At 45.9% G+C, this 19,926-nt stretch overlaps 1 protein-coding gene across 1 annotated transcript in view; it reads left to right on the top strand.

Moving 5' to 3' along the window:
- Window positions 1–19,926, top strand: part of UBE2D3 (ubiquitin conjugating enzyme E2 D3) — a 134,978-nt gene that overhangs the window by 15,197 nt on the left and 99,855 nt on the right. Inside the window, exons 4-5 of the mRNA XM_086963639.1 lie at window positions 6,349–6,426; window positions 7,579–7,684. Coding sequence (XP_086819765.1) covers window positions 6,349–6,426; window positions 7,579–7,684 — 184 coding nt within the window. The remainder of the gene's footprint in view (window positions 1–6,348; window positions 6,427–7,578; window positions 7,685–19,926) is intronic.

The raw sequence follows: 19,926 nt of genomic DNA on the forward strand, positions 1-19,926 counted from the left end.
TCCAAGAAGACTCTTATGCACCGTCGCGCTGCGCGCCAGGAGGCCCAGCAGACTGCACCGGCGCCTGTGAACATATTCGATGCCGGGGATGATGAGGGAGCTGACCGGGAAGTTGGTGAGAACCTGTCGAATCCCGTATCGGAGGTCGACTACAACTACGACGCGGACGTTGAATTGCTCGAAGCAGAAGAAGTCGTCGACTAGGTAGGAGACGACGAGGGGGCCTTTGGGGCCATGGAAGATAGCTTGAGCGAAGAGCTAACTCAAACTTACATTGGGGCCGAAACGCTTCAAAAGGCTCAGGTCGAGGGATCACCACTAGGCCTTACCCAAGATCTTCCAGTGGGTTCTACGGCCCCGCCTTCAGGCTCGGCTACGGACATTGCTATTGAGCCGCACCCTGCGAAATCGAAAGCGAAGACACCGGTCTCGACGCAAGTGAAAGCACTGGTGCCCCCCTCGAAACCAAAAGTGCGTATTGCTTTGGTCTGCTCAAAGCCCTCGGACCTGTCGGCAACGACTAAGCAAAAGGGCGTTATCAACCCGAAGAAACAGCTCAAGGGTGTCGAGACAAAATCTGGCACGCCGAAGACCAAGGTCAAGGCAGTTGAGCCGAGCAAATCTGCGCCGAAGACGGTCGACACCGACAAAGGGCTCGGTGATCCGAAGGTTCTTGAGACTCTGCATCGACAAGGCTAAGAGCAGCCCAACCCACGAGTCCACGTCTAGTGGTGCCTCGAAGGATTCCGTCGACTCGACGCAGCCGTCCGCCTCTTTCTCCAAGCAAGTGGCAGACTCCCTGAAGCGCATCAAGGACAAGGCCTCAAGTGTCGGGCCAAAAGATCTTCCTCCTTCGTAGCCTGTCAATAAACCTCAAAGTGTTGACGCCCATTCACTTCACGTTGCCGCCGAAAGTGGTGCCAAAGGCTTTCGCCCCTAGGATGGTCACCAACGTGCCCAAGAAGGTGTCCTCTGTGCCGAAGACGACGGTGGTCCCGGCCTTAAAGCATCGACAATCTTCGTTGGAAGAACAACAAGAACATTTTATCGATGCCGAAACAGGCAGGCTTTCCCTTCATAAGCGGAAAATTGCCCCGGAACAGCCAATGGAGTCCTATAAAATTCCACTAAAGAGGAAGAAGGATTCCACGTCGACCCCTGTTCTTGTGGAACCAATTTCTCAACATGGCCATGATGTCTCACCCACTTATTCAGATGTGGACACTGGGGAAGGTGATGATGAGTACAGCTATCCTGTCTACACTGAGCCAAATGATACCAATGAACCCTGGGCAGCTGCTGCTGACCCAGGTGATCCTCACTCTACCCCAGACACTCAGATGTATGCTGTAAAAACATCGCCTACAGAGGATTCAGCTGCGTTTAATGCCCTCATTGAAAGGGCAGCTAAAAATCATGACGTCCAGCTCCATGCTGGCCCCATTGAAGTGGACTTTCTTTTTGACACCTTTTCCGTCTCAGAGATGACTGTCAAGACACTGCCTACGTTGAAGGGTGTCTTGAAGCATGCTGTGCAGATCTTTAAAGAGCCTACGAGAGTCAGGGTAATAAACCCTAGAATTAAGAAGTATAAACCGGCACCTGGTGACCCTACTTACATCAAGGGACAGTTGCCTTTGGACTCTCGTTGTTTCTAATGCCCGGAAGAGGGCTAATTAACAAACAGGTGATGCTCCTCCCCCAGATAAGAAATCTAAGGTGTTTGAGGCATCAGGGAAAAGGGTGGCAGCTCAAGCGGCCAATATCTGGCGCATTTCAAATACACAAGCACTTCTAGCAAGGTATGACAGGGCACATTACGACACACTGGAGACCCTGTTGCAGCACCTGCCAGACGAATACAAAGAGTCAGCTGAGATGCTCATCCAAGAGGGGAAGCTGATATCAAATGCTTCTATTAAATGCACACTGGACGCGCCTGACACTGCGGCTAGAGCTATCAACACTAGTGTCATGCTGAGACGACATGCCTGGCTCAGAATCTCAGGATTCAAGCCGGAGCAGACCACCATTCTCAATCGGACAGTAAACCCTGATCATCTATTTGGCCCAGAGGAGGACACCACCTTGGAGAAAATCAAAAAGGACACAAACTGCTAAGTCCATGGGGGGCTCTGCAGTCCCAGCAGTTCAGGGGTGGTTCTTTTCGTAGCTCAAGCACTAGAGGTGTTTCCAGAGGCCAGCTCTCCCAAACCACACAGTACTATAAAGGCAACACGCAGACCACATACACCAAACAGAGTCGAGGTGGATATTGTGGAAACGGCGCCAAAGGCAGAGGTCGTGGAAACAACAACTCCAGATCCTCCGCTACTAACAAACAGTGACGCCTTGTCACTGCCCCCCGACCACGCAACACCTGTCGGGGGAAGACTTCAACAGTTCCTGCCAGTCTGGAAGTCCATCACCACAGACAGGTGGGTCACACAGCTTATACAGTACGGTTATTGTCTGGAGTTAACATCCACTCCACCCAACATGCCCCCAAGACACACCGTCCTATGTCCGCCGAGCATTTGCACTTATTGCAGCAGGAGGTCCTAGTCGTGCTGCAAAAAGGGGCAATCGAGCTTGTGCCTGTGAAAGAAAGAGGCACAGGAGTTTACTCCCTGTACTTCTTAATACCAAAAAAGGACGGGTCCCTCAGACCCATACTGGACCTCAGGCCCCTCAATCAGTACATCCTATTGGAGCACTTTCACATGCTGACCCTGCAGCAAGTCCTACCGTTGCTCAATCAGGGGGATTATCTTGCAACTTTAGATCTGAAGGATGCGTTTTTTCATATTCCGCTACTCCCGTCACACAAAAAATACCTCCGGTTCACCATCCACAACCAACATTATCAGTTCAAGGTTCTGCCTTTTGGGTTTACCACGGCGCCCAGGGTGTTTACGAAGTGCCTGGCGACTGTGGCAGCACACCTAAGGAGACAAAACATTCACGTCTACCCTTATCTGGACCACTGGCTTATCCAGGCAAAGTCGGCCCAGCAGTGTGCCGTCCACATGTCCCACACCATTCACCTTCTTCACGATCTGGGATTCTCACTGAATTACCCAAAGTCCCACCTGCAACCCGCCCACATACGGCAGTATCTGGGTGCGACAAACACTCTGGCAGCCACAGCACAGCCGAATTCAGTGAGGGTCAGCAGCATTCAATCGCTGGTACAAAAATTCAGACCTCAACACTCTCTTCCAGCATGAGTGTTCATGCAGTTGATAGGCATGATGGCCTCCTGCTTCTCCATAGTCACGCACACGAGACTACATACGCGTCCGCTTCAGGAGTGCTTAGCACGTCAGTGGACTCAGGCTCACGGACAGTTGAAGGACCTAGTGTTGGTGAGCGGTCGGGCATACAACTCGCTGCATTGGTGGAATCCACCAAACCTTTGCAAGGGACGACCGTTCCAAGAGCCTGTGCCACAGATCATCCTGACGACGGACGCTTCTCTCCAGGGATATGGAGCTCATGTACTCCACTACACTGTGCAGGGACTATGGACACCACAGCAAAGGAAGATGCACATCAATGTTCTAGAATTGATGGCGATCTTCATGGCACTAAAAGCCTTCAAAGTACATCTGTGCAACAAGGTTGTGTCGATCCGGACGGACAACATGGCGGCCACGTACTACATTCAGAAGCAGGGAGGAACACACTCTCCACAGTTGTCTCATCTGGCTCAGAGCATGTGGAAGTGGGCCATTCAGAGAAACATCTTCCTCATGGCAGAACACCTCCCAGGCAAGGACAATCAGATGGCGGACCTGCTCAGCAGGTTCTTCCACCAAATGCACGAGTGGGAGATACATCCATCAGTACTCCACCTGTACTTCCAAAGGTGGGTTCATCCAGAGATAGACCTGTTCGCCACAAAGGAGAACGCATTCAGCATCCAGATCCTCAACCGCTCAACCTGGAGATCTGGCTCCTGAAGTCTTATAGTTTGGCTACCTCAACTTACCTCCTGACTGTATGGACATCATCCGGGAGGCAAGGAAGCCCACCACCAGAGCATGCTATGCGGCGAAGTGGAAGCGGTTTGTCATTTATTGTGCAGACCACAACATTAACCCGCTGGATGCATCTATTCAAAACATCATTTGTTATCTTACATCTATACAAATGTAATCTGGCCTATGCTTCCATTCGTATACATTTATCCGCAATGGCTGCTTATCTCCAAAACAGACAGCACCTCTCACTTTTCAGGGTGCCTGCCATTAAAGCCTTTCTGGAAGGACTCAAGTCATTCCTCCGCGGACGCCACCAGCTCCAGAGTGGAACCTCAATGTGGTCCTCACCAGGTTGATGGGTCCCCCTTTTGAACCACTACATTCCTGCGAGATTCAGTTCTTGACATGGAAAGTGGCTTTCCTTATAGCGATCACTAACTCGTCGTAGCGACGTAAACTCCAGGCACTAACTATCCAAGAGCCATTTATTCAAATTAATTCTAACAGGGTGGTGTTTCGCACTAACCCTAAATTCCTTCCTAAGGTAGTGTCTCAGTTCCATAGCAACCAGACTATAGAACTACCTGTGTTCTTCCAAAATCCAGAGTCCCTTGCGGAGAGAATGCCCCACACACTTTACGTCAAAAGGGCCCTAATGTACTAAATTGATAGGACCAAAGATTTTAGGAAGACTAAACTATTTGTTGCCTTTGCGCCACAACACAAAGGTAACCCCATTTCCAAGGCTGGTATAGCCAGGTGGATCGTTAAATGTATTCAGATCTGCTATCAGAAAGCCAAGCGCACTCTCACCATTCCACTACGGGCCCACTCCACCCGAAAGTTGGGGGCCTCCATGGCTTTCCTTGGAAATATTCCTTTGGAAGACATATGTAGAGCAGCCACATGGTCTACCACGCACACATTTACAAAACATTACTGTGTTGATGTGCACTCAAAACAGCAGGCAGCTTTAGGGCAGGCTGTTCTAAAAACACTTTTCCAAACTGCTGCAGCTGGCACAGGCGGCCGCCGTTAATGGAGGGACTGCTATGTATTCTATGCACAGATATGAATTCAGCAGCCCACATGCCTCGAACCGAATATGCTACTTACCAGTATGCATCTGTTCTTGGCATGTAGGGCTGCTGACATTCATATCGCCCGCCCTCCTCCCCGGCGCCTGTAGCGGCTGCAGCATTCACACATACTTCTGGCATGGTCATCATTCACTTAGATTATTTTTAGCCATTGTGGCCAAGATGGAGTAAAACTGAGGATGGAGTTGATGCCCATGCGCACTGTAGTCCAGGGTAGGAGCCACCTATCTCTTGATACTTTAAAGACTCTTCCAGGACAACAATGTTCGATCATACGGACCCAACACTAGGCGGCGATCTATGCACAGATATGAATGTCAGCAGCCCTACATGCCTAGAACAGATGCATACTGGTAAGTAGCATATTCGTTGTGTAGCAGGTACTGTGGTTTCCATTTCCAATGGAGTTGTCGACTGCATTGATTGGTACAATGAACCATAGCATTTCGATCTGTCCGATGCCACTGTCTATTTGGCGCCTTCATTCTGATTCTGAAGCATGACACAGCTTTTCAGTCGAAAAAGATGTGAATCAGAAAGGAAAACTTTATTTGGCGGTAACAGGTCATTCACAGTTTAAAGTTATAGATTTACAGGCAACACTCACCTGCAAGGTTTGAAGTGGCACACACATTTGCTCATTATAGATGATCAATTCTGGTTTCATTTGGTCCAGACTTTGGAGCTCTATTAGCCTATTATATAGAAGTGGGGCGGATGGATCCTTTGTGGTCAACACCTGACTGCTTTAAAAGTAAGGAAAAGAAAATTGTCCTTCCGACTCAAACCACTAGTTACCATAAGGATGTTCAGCTAGCTTGTGTATGTACATTTGCAAATTGATGGCTACAGCAGATATCTTCCTTCCTTTATCAATTAAACTTTACTGCTAGACTCTCTATTAAATCTATTGTTCAGATCAAATCAGACCTGGTAAGCAAGTTACTGTTTCCAGACTTTGTTTAACCAAGCACTTAATACCCAGTTCCTCTTGTTTTACATTCAGATGTTAATACAGCACATGCATTTTACATGATATGTTAATGTCTTAGATAAGTTGCTAGAAATTCCTATTAAGTGTGAATGTAAAGTCTAATATAGTAATCTGTCAAACGACAACTGCTCTGCATTTGTTAACTTCCAGTCATCCAATCCAATTGCTCAGTTGGGAATAAGGTGTGGGGAATTTTCAAGCAGTAGATATCCCTTGTAAACTGATTTCTCTGATCACTTACTGCTTTAACTTTTTTTTGTCTGTGCAGAACGATAGCCCATATCAAGGTGGCGTATTCTTCTTGACGATTCACTTTCCAACAGACTACCCCTTCAAACCACCCAAGGCAAGTCTGCATACTTGTTTGTTAGTAGGCCATCACTAGGTGTTATGTAGGCAGAGTGAACGGTTTTTAAAGGATCTGTTGGGTTTAAATGAATAACACAAATTACTATATCAAAAGCACTACCATGCTTCAAGGCTGTTAAGGACCCCCACGTTTCTAAGTATTGATGCACAAGAGTTGGGCCAAGCTGCGGCTCGGCAGAGCCTCAGTCTTTCTTCAGTGAGTTATATAACAAAAAATGTAAATAGTGAAAAAAATCACTTTAGGGTGGCTGGCTGAAATGATACGAGCTGGTTAATGGTGGCCCTTCAGTCAGTGGTCTATTGGGAAGTGGGCTTGGGTGTTTTTAAAGTGATGTTAGGTGGCATTGCAAACAACCCAAGACGTTCTGAAATATGGGTCAGCCCCACTTTTTGGGGCCTTGTCAGAGTCTAAAAAACGTTTAAGTGACAGTACTTTTCACCTCCTGTACCTGCGATCCATAAGGATACTAGGGTTGTCTCATGCAAGAAGCATTAAGTAGTGCTTGAAAAGGTCAGGAAAACCGGAATAATGTTTTCCTCACAAGACTCCTTCCGTTGTGTAGCCATTAGCAGTTTTAGTTAATGCTGGAAGTGCCTCTGTATTTAGGGGAATGACTGTCAAAAGTTGTCGGATTCAGTCTTATACAGATTTTAAGCCTCCTTTACCTATGCATTTGGTATCACATTAACAGTGAATGTATGTACGTTCCAGAGCTTTAGCTGCTGCAGTTACTCTTATTTGTGCTGACTAAAGCAGGTGGATATTCCCTTATCGTCCCAACAACACCCCTACTCCAAAATAGGGTACCTTATGATCTCTTGCTGACAGACATTCTGTGAAGTGAGTGCCGTTGTTAAAACGCATTATCTGCAAATTATGCACTGACATTACAAGGCGTTTGAGTGTTTCTCAAGAGCTTCCCTGATTGTAATCCAGTCTCCAAGGCTCATCGAATTAAAGTAGACTGTTTTCCCTGCCCCAATATCCCATATTGAGTATACAATATGTTCTCTTGAAGAAAGCGGGCTATGTGGTTGAATTCGTGTCACATTGGTGTGGGCAAAAGGTATGGGTGTACATCTGAGTTCTAGAGCAAAAATAACCTTTTTATTAATCTTTTTCTGTCAGGTTGCATTTACGACACGAATTTACCATCCAAACATTAACAGTAATGGAAGCATTTGCCTGGATATTCTAAGGTCACAATGGTCTCCAGCATTAACTATTTCCAAAGGTAATGTTCCTTGGGTTTTGTCTTGTAAAGCTAGGTGATGTATTTTGTGCTTGGTGGCCCCTTGTCACTGCCTTAAATCTACACGTATTTTTAAACCTGATCTATTTTGCACTGTTTTTGAGAATGTACTCTTTAGAAGCAGGCTGCTCACTAAGTTTTGTGTAGCCATAGGCTCTGACTTGTAGAGGTGGAACGCAAACATCCTAATTTGAAGGCCTTGCACAAGTTTCTTTTGTGATCGCAAGATATGCGGTTTTCTAGCACAAGCTAGAAGTCTGAGCTAAGTTTAGTTCTGCGCTATAAGGATTCGTATGTGCATCCAGCTCTCCTAGTAATGAGTACTGTCATTTCTGGGAAAGGGGTAGAGGGAGTCTGGCGCAGGAGGGCAGTGGTACAAAATATTTAAAAAAATAACAAAATATTTACCTTTTGCGGTCGGCTCCATCTCTCCTGTCATTGCTGAAGACCCTGGAACCGCACAGACTCCTCTAAGCCAATAACAATGCCACGTTGTGATTGGTCTGAGTGCTGTGGATCGGCGCTCAGATAGGGACTGGGGGCCTGGGAATGTTCTCCACCAGGTGGTGTAATGCTGCTTGGTTGGGAACTTGCAAAGTACGCATGACTGTCCGGGTCAAGACAGTCGGCCAAGCAGTCATATGCACTTGGTGTACACAGACCGCTCCTCCCTGAGCCACCAGCCTGCCCTGCCCTAACCTAGCCACGCAGCAATGAAAAATAAATTGATAAATCTTGTTTTATTTTTCCCTCTTCCACTGCTCCGAGAACAACTTCTTTTAAAAACCTTTGCTAAAATTTGCACATTGTCACTTTATTCCCGCTACCCACCTCTGACCGCACAGCAGATTTTCACGCTGTCGCGGCTCGAGCCGGGGGTCAGCCGCCATCTTGGGGAGGTGCAGGGATCGCGGTCTAGGCTCTCAGACCCTCCCGGGTATTTAAACAGCGTCTTCAACACTGCTCGGTGATTGCTACCTAGCGTGTATTCCTGAGGCGAAAAGCCGGGAATCTCTATTGCGCTTCATGTGTGTGTTTACTGGTGTATTTTAAACTTCTTTCAAAACCTTTGCTAAAATTTGCACATTGTCACTTTATTCCCGCTACCCACCTCTGACCGCACAGCAGATTTTCACGCTGTCGCGGCTCGAGCCGGGGGTCAGCCGCCATCTTGGGGAGGTGCAGGGATCGCGGTCTAGGCTCTCAGACCCTCCCACCCTCCTCCTGTATAAATGTGTATCATTTCCCGTCCGCGCAGCGGGCGGGCGCAGCGGGCGCGCCGAAGGCGTGCCCGTCTGCGCACGTCCGCGCCCAACCGGGCCCCGGGGCCAAAACCCCTGGCTCTTTTTCTACGGTACCTCACCTTTACACTAGCGGACAGTTACTCGACCTAAGACCTCCTAGTATGCATGAAATGCATTCATTTGACATGCTCGGCCGTTTTCCACAGCATTGCCCTGACTGCCCTTTTTGCTTAATACTCCTTTGTTATGCAACAGTCAACGTCAACTAGTGACTATTCCTTCTCCTCCTGGATTTACTTTTATTAGTCATAATTGTCAGTCTTTGCCTAAACAGAAGCTCAACATTTTTGATTTACTTACTGATGAAGCGCCGGATGCTTTATTCATCACTGAATCCTGGCTTCACGATAGCTCCGGCCCTGACCTCGCCGAAGCGTTGCCCACTGACTACGCCATTGTTCGTAATGACCGTCCTATAAGGACGGGGGGTGGTGTGGCGATCATTTTTAATAAAAAATATCAGTGTCATTCTGACCCTATAACTTTGAACGGATGTGATGCTCTGTTTTTTAAGCTTACCTTAAATCCCAACTATACTCTTACAGGGCTCCTAATGTACTGTCCTCCTGGCACTGTAAATTCTTGGTACACCCAGTTTTTGGATTACATATCTGTACTTATTTCTTCTAGTAACTTCCTGATTATTGGTGACCTAAATTTACATTTGGATAACCCCAATGACCTTTCTGCTGATAATTGCATTAATGACCTTGCTGCCATGAATTTAATATTACTTAACAAGGGTCCTACCCATAAGGGTGGGCATCTCTTAGATCCTATTTTCTCAAACTCCTCACATATTATATGCTTTCCTGCCTTGCCTGTCTTCTGGTCTGATCATTATCTTGTCAAATTCACTATAACAAATGGCAAAACACAGACTACATCCAATCCTGCTATGAATCTTAAAAAGAGAGTTTGGAAAAATCTGGACATAGCCGCTTTCAATAAAACTCTTTATGATCTCATGTCTAAATACCCGCTCAATCTAGACAACATAAATGTATCTGCCAACTTGATAAATTCCTGGCTCTCTGAGGCTATAAATACTTGCCTCCCTCTCACAAATAAGAAAAATATTGTCCACAATTCCCCTGCCCCATGGTACAATGAAACCCTCCGTGTCCACAAATCTCAATGCAAAAGACTTGAGCGAACCTGGAGGAAAGATTATTCAATCACTGCTGGGCTTACGTATAAAGCTGAACTGAAACTTTACCACAAGGCCTGTGCTCATACTAGAGCTACCTATGTTAACAACTTGATAACAGTAGCCATAAATAAGTCCAACGTTTTAGGTGGTAAAAGACCTTGCTGGCTCACAGACAGTTGCTATACCCCCCCCTCTCTCCAGCACGAAATGTGATGAACTTGCCCAATATTTCACATCTAAAATTGATACTATTTACAAAGACATAGCAGCCCAAGAGATATCCATCGTGGACGTATCCCCATCTCTCACCACTTCTTGTCCTCCTCCGGCCTTATTGCAGACTTGGCCAAATCTTGTACCCGCCACCCTTTTGGAAATTTTAAACAATATTAAATCTGGCTCACCCTTGGACCCCCTACCTATTTCGGTTTTACGTCAACTCGAATCCTCTCAACTAGATGCAATCTGTACTTTGTTAAATGCTTCTCTTGATTCAGCCACGGTTCCTCAGAGCTGGAAGCATGCAATGGTGACCCCACTTCTTAAAAAACCCACTGCGGATCCTAATGTTGCTGCCAACTTCCGTCCCATTTCGTTGTTGCCGGCATTCTCAAAAGTTTTGGAACGGCATATTCATTTACATTTATCTCGCTTTGTTGTCACCAACAATCTCCTTCATCCCTCCCAGTCTGGCTTCCGTCAAGGCTTTTCCACTGAATCCACTCTCTTAGGAGTAACTGAAAATATTCGCCAACTACTCGATCGAGGCGAAACGGCTGCACTGATATTGCTTGATCTCAGTGCAGCCTTCGATACTGTTTCGCACAGTATCCTTCTCAGTAGCCTTGCCTCTTTTGGTATATGTGACAAAGCCTTGCATTGGCTTTCGTCTTTTCTTACTGACCGGACTTTTCAAATTTTCTCCAATACTTCCACCTCCAATACTTATCCTTCTCCACATGGTTGTTCCTCAAGGTTCAATTCTAAGTCCTCTTCTCTTCAATCTTTATGTTGTTCCTTTAGCACATGTTGCTTATCACTCAGGTCTTAATCTTTTTACTTATGCAGATGATTCACAGATTGTGTTTTCCCTATCCCAAGCTGACCCTTCATCACCTTCTTCTTTACAATCAGGCCTAAGGGACATCTCCCGCTGGATGAGCTGTAATTTTCTTAAGCTCAACAGCGATAAGACGGAGGTGCTCATCTTCGGTAATAAGCCTGACCTATGGAGCTCGAGACACTGGCCGTCAACTATGGGCGACTTACCCATTCCATCGGAACGAGCGAGAAATCTCGGGGTCATTATAGATAGGGAGCTATCGATGAAGGATCAGGTCAACAAAGTCACAGCCACCTGTTTTACCATCCTTAGATGGCTGCGAAAAATCTTCTGGATCCTACCTTCTGACACCCAGAGATCTGTTGTGACGGCGCTGGTGACTTCTAGACTGGACTATAGTCATGTGCTCTATCTGGGGGTGACCAGGGCTGTCATGCGACGTCTCCAATTAGTCCAGAATGCTGCTGCTCGGCTTCTGTGTGGTTGTCGGAAATATGATCCAATCACTGAACACATCAAACAACTCCATTGGCTCAACCTCGATAAACGAGTCAAATTCAAGGCACTATGCTTTATGCATAAGATAAAAATTGAAGTTGCCCCCTCCTATTTGCAATCTCTTGTCAAACCCTATGTTCCCGCACGCTCCCTCCGTTCCTCTTCCCAACACTTTTTCTGTGTGCCTAAGTTTAGGCTCACCAGAGTGGGTGGCCGTTCCTTTTCTGTACTGGGATCCAGACTTTGGAATTCTCTTCCTCTGGACTTACGAGTGGAGCATTGCCATCTCCGTTTCCGCAAAGCCGTTAAGACCTGGCTTTTTGCCCAATAACTCTCTTCCGTAAGCCGCAAAGCTCTAGATCTGGCTTTTGCGCAATAACTCCCTCTAGATTACTATGCTATATTGCCAATCAGCGCCGGGAAACCCTCACGGGTAGCTGTTCGCGCTCTACAAGATTAATAATAAATAAATAAATAAAAAGTGGGGCGACGCTCTTCTGCCTGAGCAGCGGAGCCACCCCTGGAGGGAGTGAGCTAGGTTGCTTTGTAGATTGATATATGGGAACAGGTTGTATGCAAAATCTAAATTATATGTTAAAGGCATGTGTACAGTAAATAAACATTCATTACAGAAGTCTGCCGTCTAGTGTTGGGCTCATATGATAATTTATTTTTGTCCCAAGAAGTTTTCTTTGAGTCATGAGGCTATGTGAAGACTGCTCTTGGTAATACTGCCCATGGTCATCCACTCCATTTCCAGATTGTGGTTTTTAGGTCTCGGCTGGCGAAAGCAGAGCAGGCGCTGCTCTCGTCATACGAGGGCTTCTTTGAATCAATACAGATTCCGAAGCTCTCGGAGGTAGAGTTGAAGTCCCCCCATCTTCCTGATTCGCTGGCGTCATCTTCCATGCAGAACGCTGGCTTCTGATTGTAAGGAGGCTTCATAGTTCCTCCTTGTTGCCACCTTGTCTCCTTTTAGCCTGCCCACCGGGATTGGATCATTTACTGACGGCGTTACTATCTCCTTAAACTACAGGGTGAGGACTTTTTTGTCATTCCGGCTGGAGCGATTTTTAACTTTGAAACTGAGCGCGGCGATGCTTCACGGACACCGCGCTCATTGTGAAAGTTGAGATATATATATTATCTCTGTCTCTGTCTGTCTCTGTCTCTGTCTACACTTCTTGGACTTTGCAGTTGTTTGTTCAGAAACGTGCCACACTCCTAAGAGTTTCGAACCGTAGTTCCTGGTCACGGTAGTAAAGGTGAGTTAGTCCCTCATCAGTTTTACTTTATATACGGAGGCATGTCACTTATGTTATCTAGTGCATGCTGGGACTTGTAGTCGTCACAAATGTTATGCATGAATTAGGTCACGCTCTGTGGACCGTATACATTAGTGGGGTGTGTATTATGTTATCACACTAAAAGCGTTACCATGTTTTGAGGAAAAACGTCGCTTTTGATTCGCTATCGTGCAAGCACAAGCGGTAAGATCGTGAATCAATTTACCTGATTCTAGATCTAAGTGTGTAACTGTACGCTGTAATAGCTATTGGAAATAAAGACACTGTCCTGGTCCCCACGCTGGCACCAACTGAAAAGCGCTCCCGCTGAGACATGACAACTTGTATGTATGTATATATGTATGTGTGTGTATGTGTATATATATATATATATATATATATATATATATATATATGTGTGTATGTATGTGTATGTATGTATGTATGTATGTATGTATGTATGTATGTATGTGTGTGTGTGTGTGTGTGTATGTATGTATGTGTATGTATATATGTGTGTATGTATATGTGTGTATGTATATGTGTGTATGTGTATGTGTGTGTATGTATGTGTATGTATATACATATATATGTATGTATATACATGTGTATATGTGTATGTGTGTATGTATATATGTGTGTATATATATATGTGTGTGTGTGTATATAGTTAGGACCTAGTTTCCATAGAAAATCCACAACATTCTATTGGGAATAACTTTGGCTTCGGTTAATGAATCTACGTGAATTTCTCAAAGATGGCCCGTTACGCTCCGCTCCTTCCCTGAAAGTTTGAGGGGGGTTCGTCAAGTGGGGGCTGAGATAAAAGGGGGGTCCCAAAACATGTTTTCCCCATGCAAATTTCCATTGGACCTTTAGACACGGCTACAGCCCGAACGGATGAACGGAATTATTTGAAATTTGGTAAAATGGAAGAGACTGGTTCGCAGATTACGCTTTTCTTTAAATGGTGAAAATCCGTCCAGTATTTGCTGAGAAAATTGCATTCAAAATCAATTATATATTTATCGGCGCGCGCACTGTCCCCGCCTGCTTGCCTGAAATCGGGCCGCCGCGCTGCCCGCAATGACCCGGAAGTGCTGGGGCCAGCCGGCCAATCCCAGCGCCGCTGGCTGGAAATGCCCGCCCCCGCCGCGAGGGGGGAAGAAGGAAGATGGCGGCTGACTCTGCAGGGCTCCCGTGATGGGAGATGAGCCCTGCCACCTGGAAGAGAAGCGTCGTCTGCGGCTGGGGCTCCCGTGTGCTGAGGGAGCCCCGAGGAGAGAAGGAAACCGCCGGCACCAGGACGAAGAGGAGGCGGGACGGACAGGTGCGGGGCTCCCCTGTGCCGAGGGAGCCCCGGAGACCAAGAGGGAGGCTGGAGCAGTGGCGAGGGGGCGCGGGGCACATTGTCAGTGCCCACCCCCGCCGCAGAGCAGCCGGTGAGTAATGATATCCACTGAAAACAAACAGCTCTGCTAAGCGTAAGTCTTCTGTACACTGAAGTCAATGGCATGCGCAGCCCTGACTGCCCGTGCACCATGATTGAAAAGCACTGTTTTACATAGTCACAAAAGTAGAATGAATGCTGCTTCTTAAGGAAGACATACTCCTAAAACGGTTTTGGGAGATTATCACAGGGTGGAAACTGATTTTGGGAGCAGTGGCTGAGCCACATGAAATTTTGGATCCTCTCACTAAGCAATACTTAGAAGGAAGCACAATGGACACGTATTTGAGTGACCTAGGTAACGGACTATAATTTCAGGTATGAAGTACACCAGTCTGTCAAAGTAAACACCGGAGCCAAAACATACCTGTCCTAATACCATTCACAGTAAGGCTAACTGACCCTACACACACACACAGTGAGCAAGGGCACGGACGTGCCCGAAACACGTCTGAGATTTCTTTCACCCATGAGGCGTCTCACGTGGCTACGTGATGCGTCACGCAATAAAGAATATATTTTACAGCTATAGATATTAGCTTTTAAAAAAAACAATGAAATTCACTGAAAAAAACATAGGTTATAGACCATATATAGTTAGGAATTTGCATTTACAAAGGCTTGCAAATTCACTGAAAAAACCATAGGTTAGAGACCATATATAGTTAACTGCACATTTTATTGATATAAAACCAATGAAATTCCCTATATAGTTAGTTGCACTAACTATATATTTCGCGCATCCGCAATCCAATGCTGATGTCACATATTACATCATTCATGACATGGTCAGTGACATCACTGATGACATCACTGATGACATCACTGATTAAATCTCATTTAACATCAATGATCACACCACTGATATACTTCATGTGATAATACAATGCACCTCCTAACACTCGAATATAACCTCTGTTACACCTAGTGTAAAATACAGAGTATCATTTTTGAAACCATTGACACACGATAACATATACTACATACGCACTCACACATTCCTACGTGTACCCACACATTCACCCATACAATCACTCGTACATACAGTCACTCATTATTACAACACTATCATATGCACTCATACACCTATGCAGACACTCACACACTACCACTCATCCATGGAGTTACTCACACACCTAGTCAGTCCTGTAAAGAATCAATCACACTTTGATTTCTTCATCTATACAGTTAAACACAGAACACCTTACATTTTCACACTTATACTAACACATACTTACTCACTGATACAATCAAATCCTTCATCCATACTCTTATACATCCACTCATTCTTCAATATGTAAAACCTATTTAAAATTTTAAAAAACAGTCACTGGATGATGTCATCAGTGATGTCATTTGAGATGTCATCAGTGATGTCACTGACCATGTCATGAATGATGTAATATGTGACATCAGCATTGGATTGCGGATGCGCGAAATATATAGTTAGTGCAACTAACTATATAGGGAATTTCATTGGTTTTATATCAATAAAATGTGCAGCTAACTATATATGGTCTATAACCTATGGTTTTTTCAGTGATATATAGTGCAGTGTCCGTGAAGCGGCTCCGCCCTCAGTTTTAAACTTAAGCATTTGCAATGCCATCGGACCGATTACATTGTGAATGCTTATTTTCTTTCCTTCCAGAGTCTAAAGCAATCCAAGTCCATTATGTTCTACTAGCGGACATGACGAAAGGGCGCCTTATCCGATGCTCAGTTTAACCGCAGTCATCAGCATAACAAGTGGGTGCGGTTTTACCTCGTACTGTGTTAAAAGTGCCTTTTGAAATAAGTCAGCCGTTTGTTTGGATGTAAATGCGGTCTTTTGATCATTTGTTTATCACTTTCATACCAACACATTGTAGTCTCCCCCAGTCTTTGGAAGCCCAGTTTCACACTCGCAGGGGAAAAGAGGCGACGCCCCCTGTAAAGCTGCAATGGCGCCAAGCCTGCCTCGCATGCGGGTGATATGTTAAGGAGGACTGTTCTGAACACCAAAGGCAGGATTACAGAGCATTAACTGTTTTAAACTTTTTCTTTTCCTCAATGTTTTAAAAGATCAATCGCAATTTCTCACTGATTTTACTTTTTGCAGCAGGATGGACACATGAACATTCAGAGTTGCACTAAGTTTAGAGAGAAACCAAAAAAAAGGTTAAATCTGCATTTAAATAAAATAGCTATAAAAATCCCATCAAATAATCGTAACTTTTAAGGCTGAAGTTCAAACCAACTACTTCACTACTCGCCGGCGCCTACCATAAACCGGCTTACACGCCAACCGACACGGTTCGGACAGGAGAATACCTATTTTTAAAATGCCAGAAGTTCTTTGCTTCAGCTTCCTCCTGCTTAAAATTGTTCTCCCTCAATCAAAGTCAATAGGGAAAGTACACCCCCGATTTTTGTCTTCAAATTCTCCTACTCTACAGGTGTCGGGTCCGGGTGTCCTCAGGATCGTACGATGCTCGATGGGTTCCACCACTAGACAGCCCCTAGGTCTGAATTACCACAGACTCAAAGGAGTGGTCGAGTGAGGGACAAAAAACAGGGAAGGGCAGGATGGGGACAGCAGGGAGAGAGAGCTGAAACGAGAACAAGGCACTATGAGTCAAGCCCACACAATGCGACCACTTGCACATAGATTACAAGTGCTACAGGCTATCTTTCTGTACATAAAAAAATAAGCTGCAATACCTGTAAAGGAAAATAATTGTGCTTTGCCTTGCAATCTGGAGATGCAGAGAACGTCCAATTCTAAAATGCAAAGAACTCTAGGTTATACCGATATCAACAGATCAATGACATGTCACTGTAAAAAGGCATCGCCACTACATACCAAAAGGATAAATGCAATAGGCTTCAACAGGGGGCTTGGAAAAAACAGCCTGCCGGGAGAAGCTCAAGTAACCCTGTTGCAAAGAGACAGAAATTGCGCAATAAGTCATTCAATAATCCAAGTCTAAGGATTGCGCTACGGGTTGAACTCACCCTTAAATATGACATGAAATAGTTTCCAATGAAACTCGGGGAGCACCAAAAAAGATACTTCATCAGTGCCCGTAGGCGAGCACAGTAAATCAAAGTCACGAGTGCTCTCTTACAGCAGAGAGTCGCTCCAAGTCACCTCCTAAGTGTCCGAAGGTGAGTACAGTTATTCAAAGCCACATCTACTCTCAACGCAGAGAGTCACCCAATGTTCCCAATTCCGTGCCCGGAGGTGAGCACAGCAAAACAAAGTCACGAGTACCCCCTAATGCAGAGAGGCACACCAAATGCCAATGAGGAAACTACTCTCCCACTGCTGGAAGATCGGAGCTCCACCTCACAGCATTGAATTGAACAAACAGACTTCGGGTTAACGACCCTTCGGAATAATGCCTTCAAAACGAAAACCAACCGGGATCTGGAACCAGAATGGCAACTGACAGTAGATCAGTACAGGAATAAACATAGATTCGGTGCGAACACCCCTACCGTTATCTTCCTTGAAGAAAGTAGAATCAACGGTGGCAGTTCCCGGCTTCCTCATGAAGGTTTGCACGATGACGTCACCTGCCTCTTTCGCCGCGCGCATCCGCTTAGGAGCCTGGGAATTGTAGTATGTCAGCAAAAGAAATGTCTCCAGGCAGTGTTCAAGCCCGCACTCCGCCATGGGACACAACAACAGGTTTAAAACATTGGCATGTTGTGGGATCTTTGGCTAAGGGAGCATAGAAACTAGTATCACTCAACATATCTTCCATTTTGGAGATAGAACTCGAGTTGTCAAACTACAATCCCCCCCACCCTTATCCCCCGCTTTCACTGTGAGGTTCTTATCTGCTTTGTCTTTTAAAGCCTTGTATTCAGTTGAAGTAAGGTTAAGAGGCGTTTTAGGGGTGAAATTGGTGAGGTTTTTGAATTTGTCGTATATAATTTGTTCAAATATAGCGACTTGGGGTGGCAGTTGGTCTACTGTGGGAGTGAAAGGATGCGTCCACTGCAGGAACAACTGGACAAACAATGGCGTCAGGCAACAGGTTCCTTCGACGACAAAATCATTATCACGCCAGTCATGAAAAAAGCAAGCGACTGGTGGTCGAGGAAGGAGAAAATTTCAGTGGGTTTAACATCCAAGCTTCCTCCATCTCCCATGGTGTTAGCGACTGATGCCTCTATGGAGGGTTGGGGAGCGGTCTTCCAGGAGCTCAAAGTCACTGGCCCCTGGAGCGCAACCCAATGCAGGTTCCACATCAACCTGCTAGAACTTATGGCTATCCGTCTAGCCTTGCAGGCTTTCCTTCCAAGAGTCCAAACCCATTCAGTGCTGGTTCGTACGGACAACACCGCGGCCATGCATTACATAAACAAGCAGGGCGGGACGAGATCCTGTTCCCTTTCCAAGGAAGCGCAGAGAATTTGGAACTGGGTAATTCAACACAAAATTACTCTGTCAGCGGAACATCTCGCAGGGACGCTCCATTCCACAACGGATGCTTTGAGTCGCCAGAGGTCAATCAGCCACGAGTGGGAATTGAATCAGACCATTCTAGAGGAGATCTTTTCACGTTGGGGGACCCCAACGATCGATCTGTTTGCGACACCTCAGAACACCAAATGCCAGTGCTATGCAAGCGGGGATCACCATCGGGGATCCTTGGGAAATGCGCTTTTGATTGCTTGGTACGGCGCATTTGTCTACGCATTTCCACCAATTCCTCTAATCCCAAGACTGATCAGGAAGCTCAAGGCGGAGCCGTGCAGAATGATATTAATAGCACCAGCATGGCCCCGACAATTCTGGTACAGAGCTTCTCCTACTCTCTCAGGACCATCCGATTCTTCTGCGGCCTGTTCCATCGCTGTTGTCAATAACTCTGGGTCAGGTGCTCCATCCAGATCTGAACTCCCTCCAATTGACAGCGTGGCTCCTGAGTACAGAGAATTCCAGCATTTAAATATCCCAGCAGAATGTAGGGACATTCTGACTCAGGCCCGTGCGCCTAGTATAAATAAGACCTATCGGACAACGTGGAAGAGGTTTTGTCTTTGGTGCCAGAAACAAGGGGTATATCCATATACGTCGGCCCCGCACCAGCTTTTGCCTTACATCCTTTCTCTAGCAAAATCTGGATTGGCGCATTCGTCTGTTAAAGTTCATCTTGCAGCCATTTTAAGATTTAGACGCACGTCATCAGGCCCTTCCCTTTGGACGGAGACGGTTGTTAAGCAGTTTCTGAAGAGTTTTTATTTAGAATTTTTCCTCCAGTCCGGCCTCCACCACCGGCCTGGCACCTTAATTTGGTTCTTTCGAGCCTATTTACAGGGCGGATATGAAATTTTTGTCCTGGAAACTTGCTCTTCTCTTGGCTTTGACATCAGCTCGAAGAGTTAGCGAACTTCAGGCATTCACAATTGTGGAACCTTTCTACAATTCAAGAATGATGTTCTAATCCTGCGGACAAATCCTAAATTTATCCCA

This window comes from Lissotriton vulgaris, chromosome 3_1 (genome assembly GCF_964263255.1).
Source record: "Lissotriton vulgaris chromosome 3_1, aLisVul1.2, whole genome shotgun sequence".
In the NCBI taxonomy this organism is placed as follows: Eukaryota; Metazoa; Chordata; class Amphibia; order Caudata; family Salamandridae; genus Lissotriton; species Lissotriton vulgaris.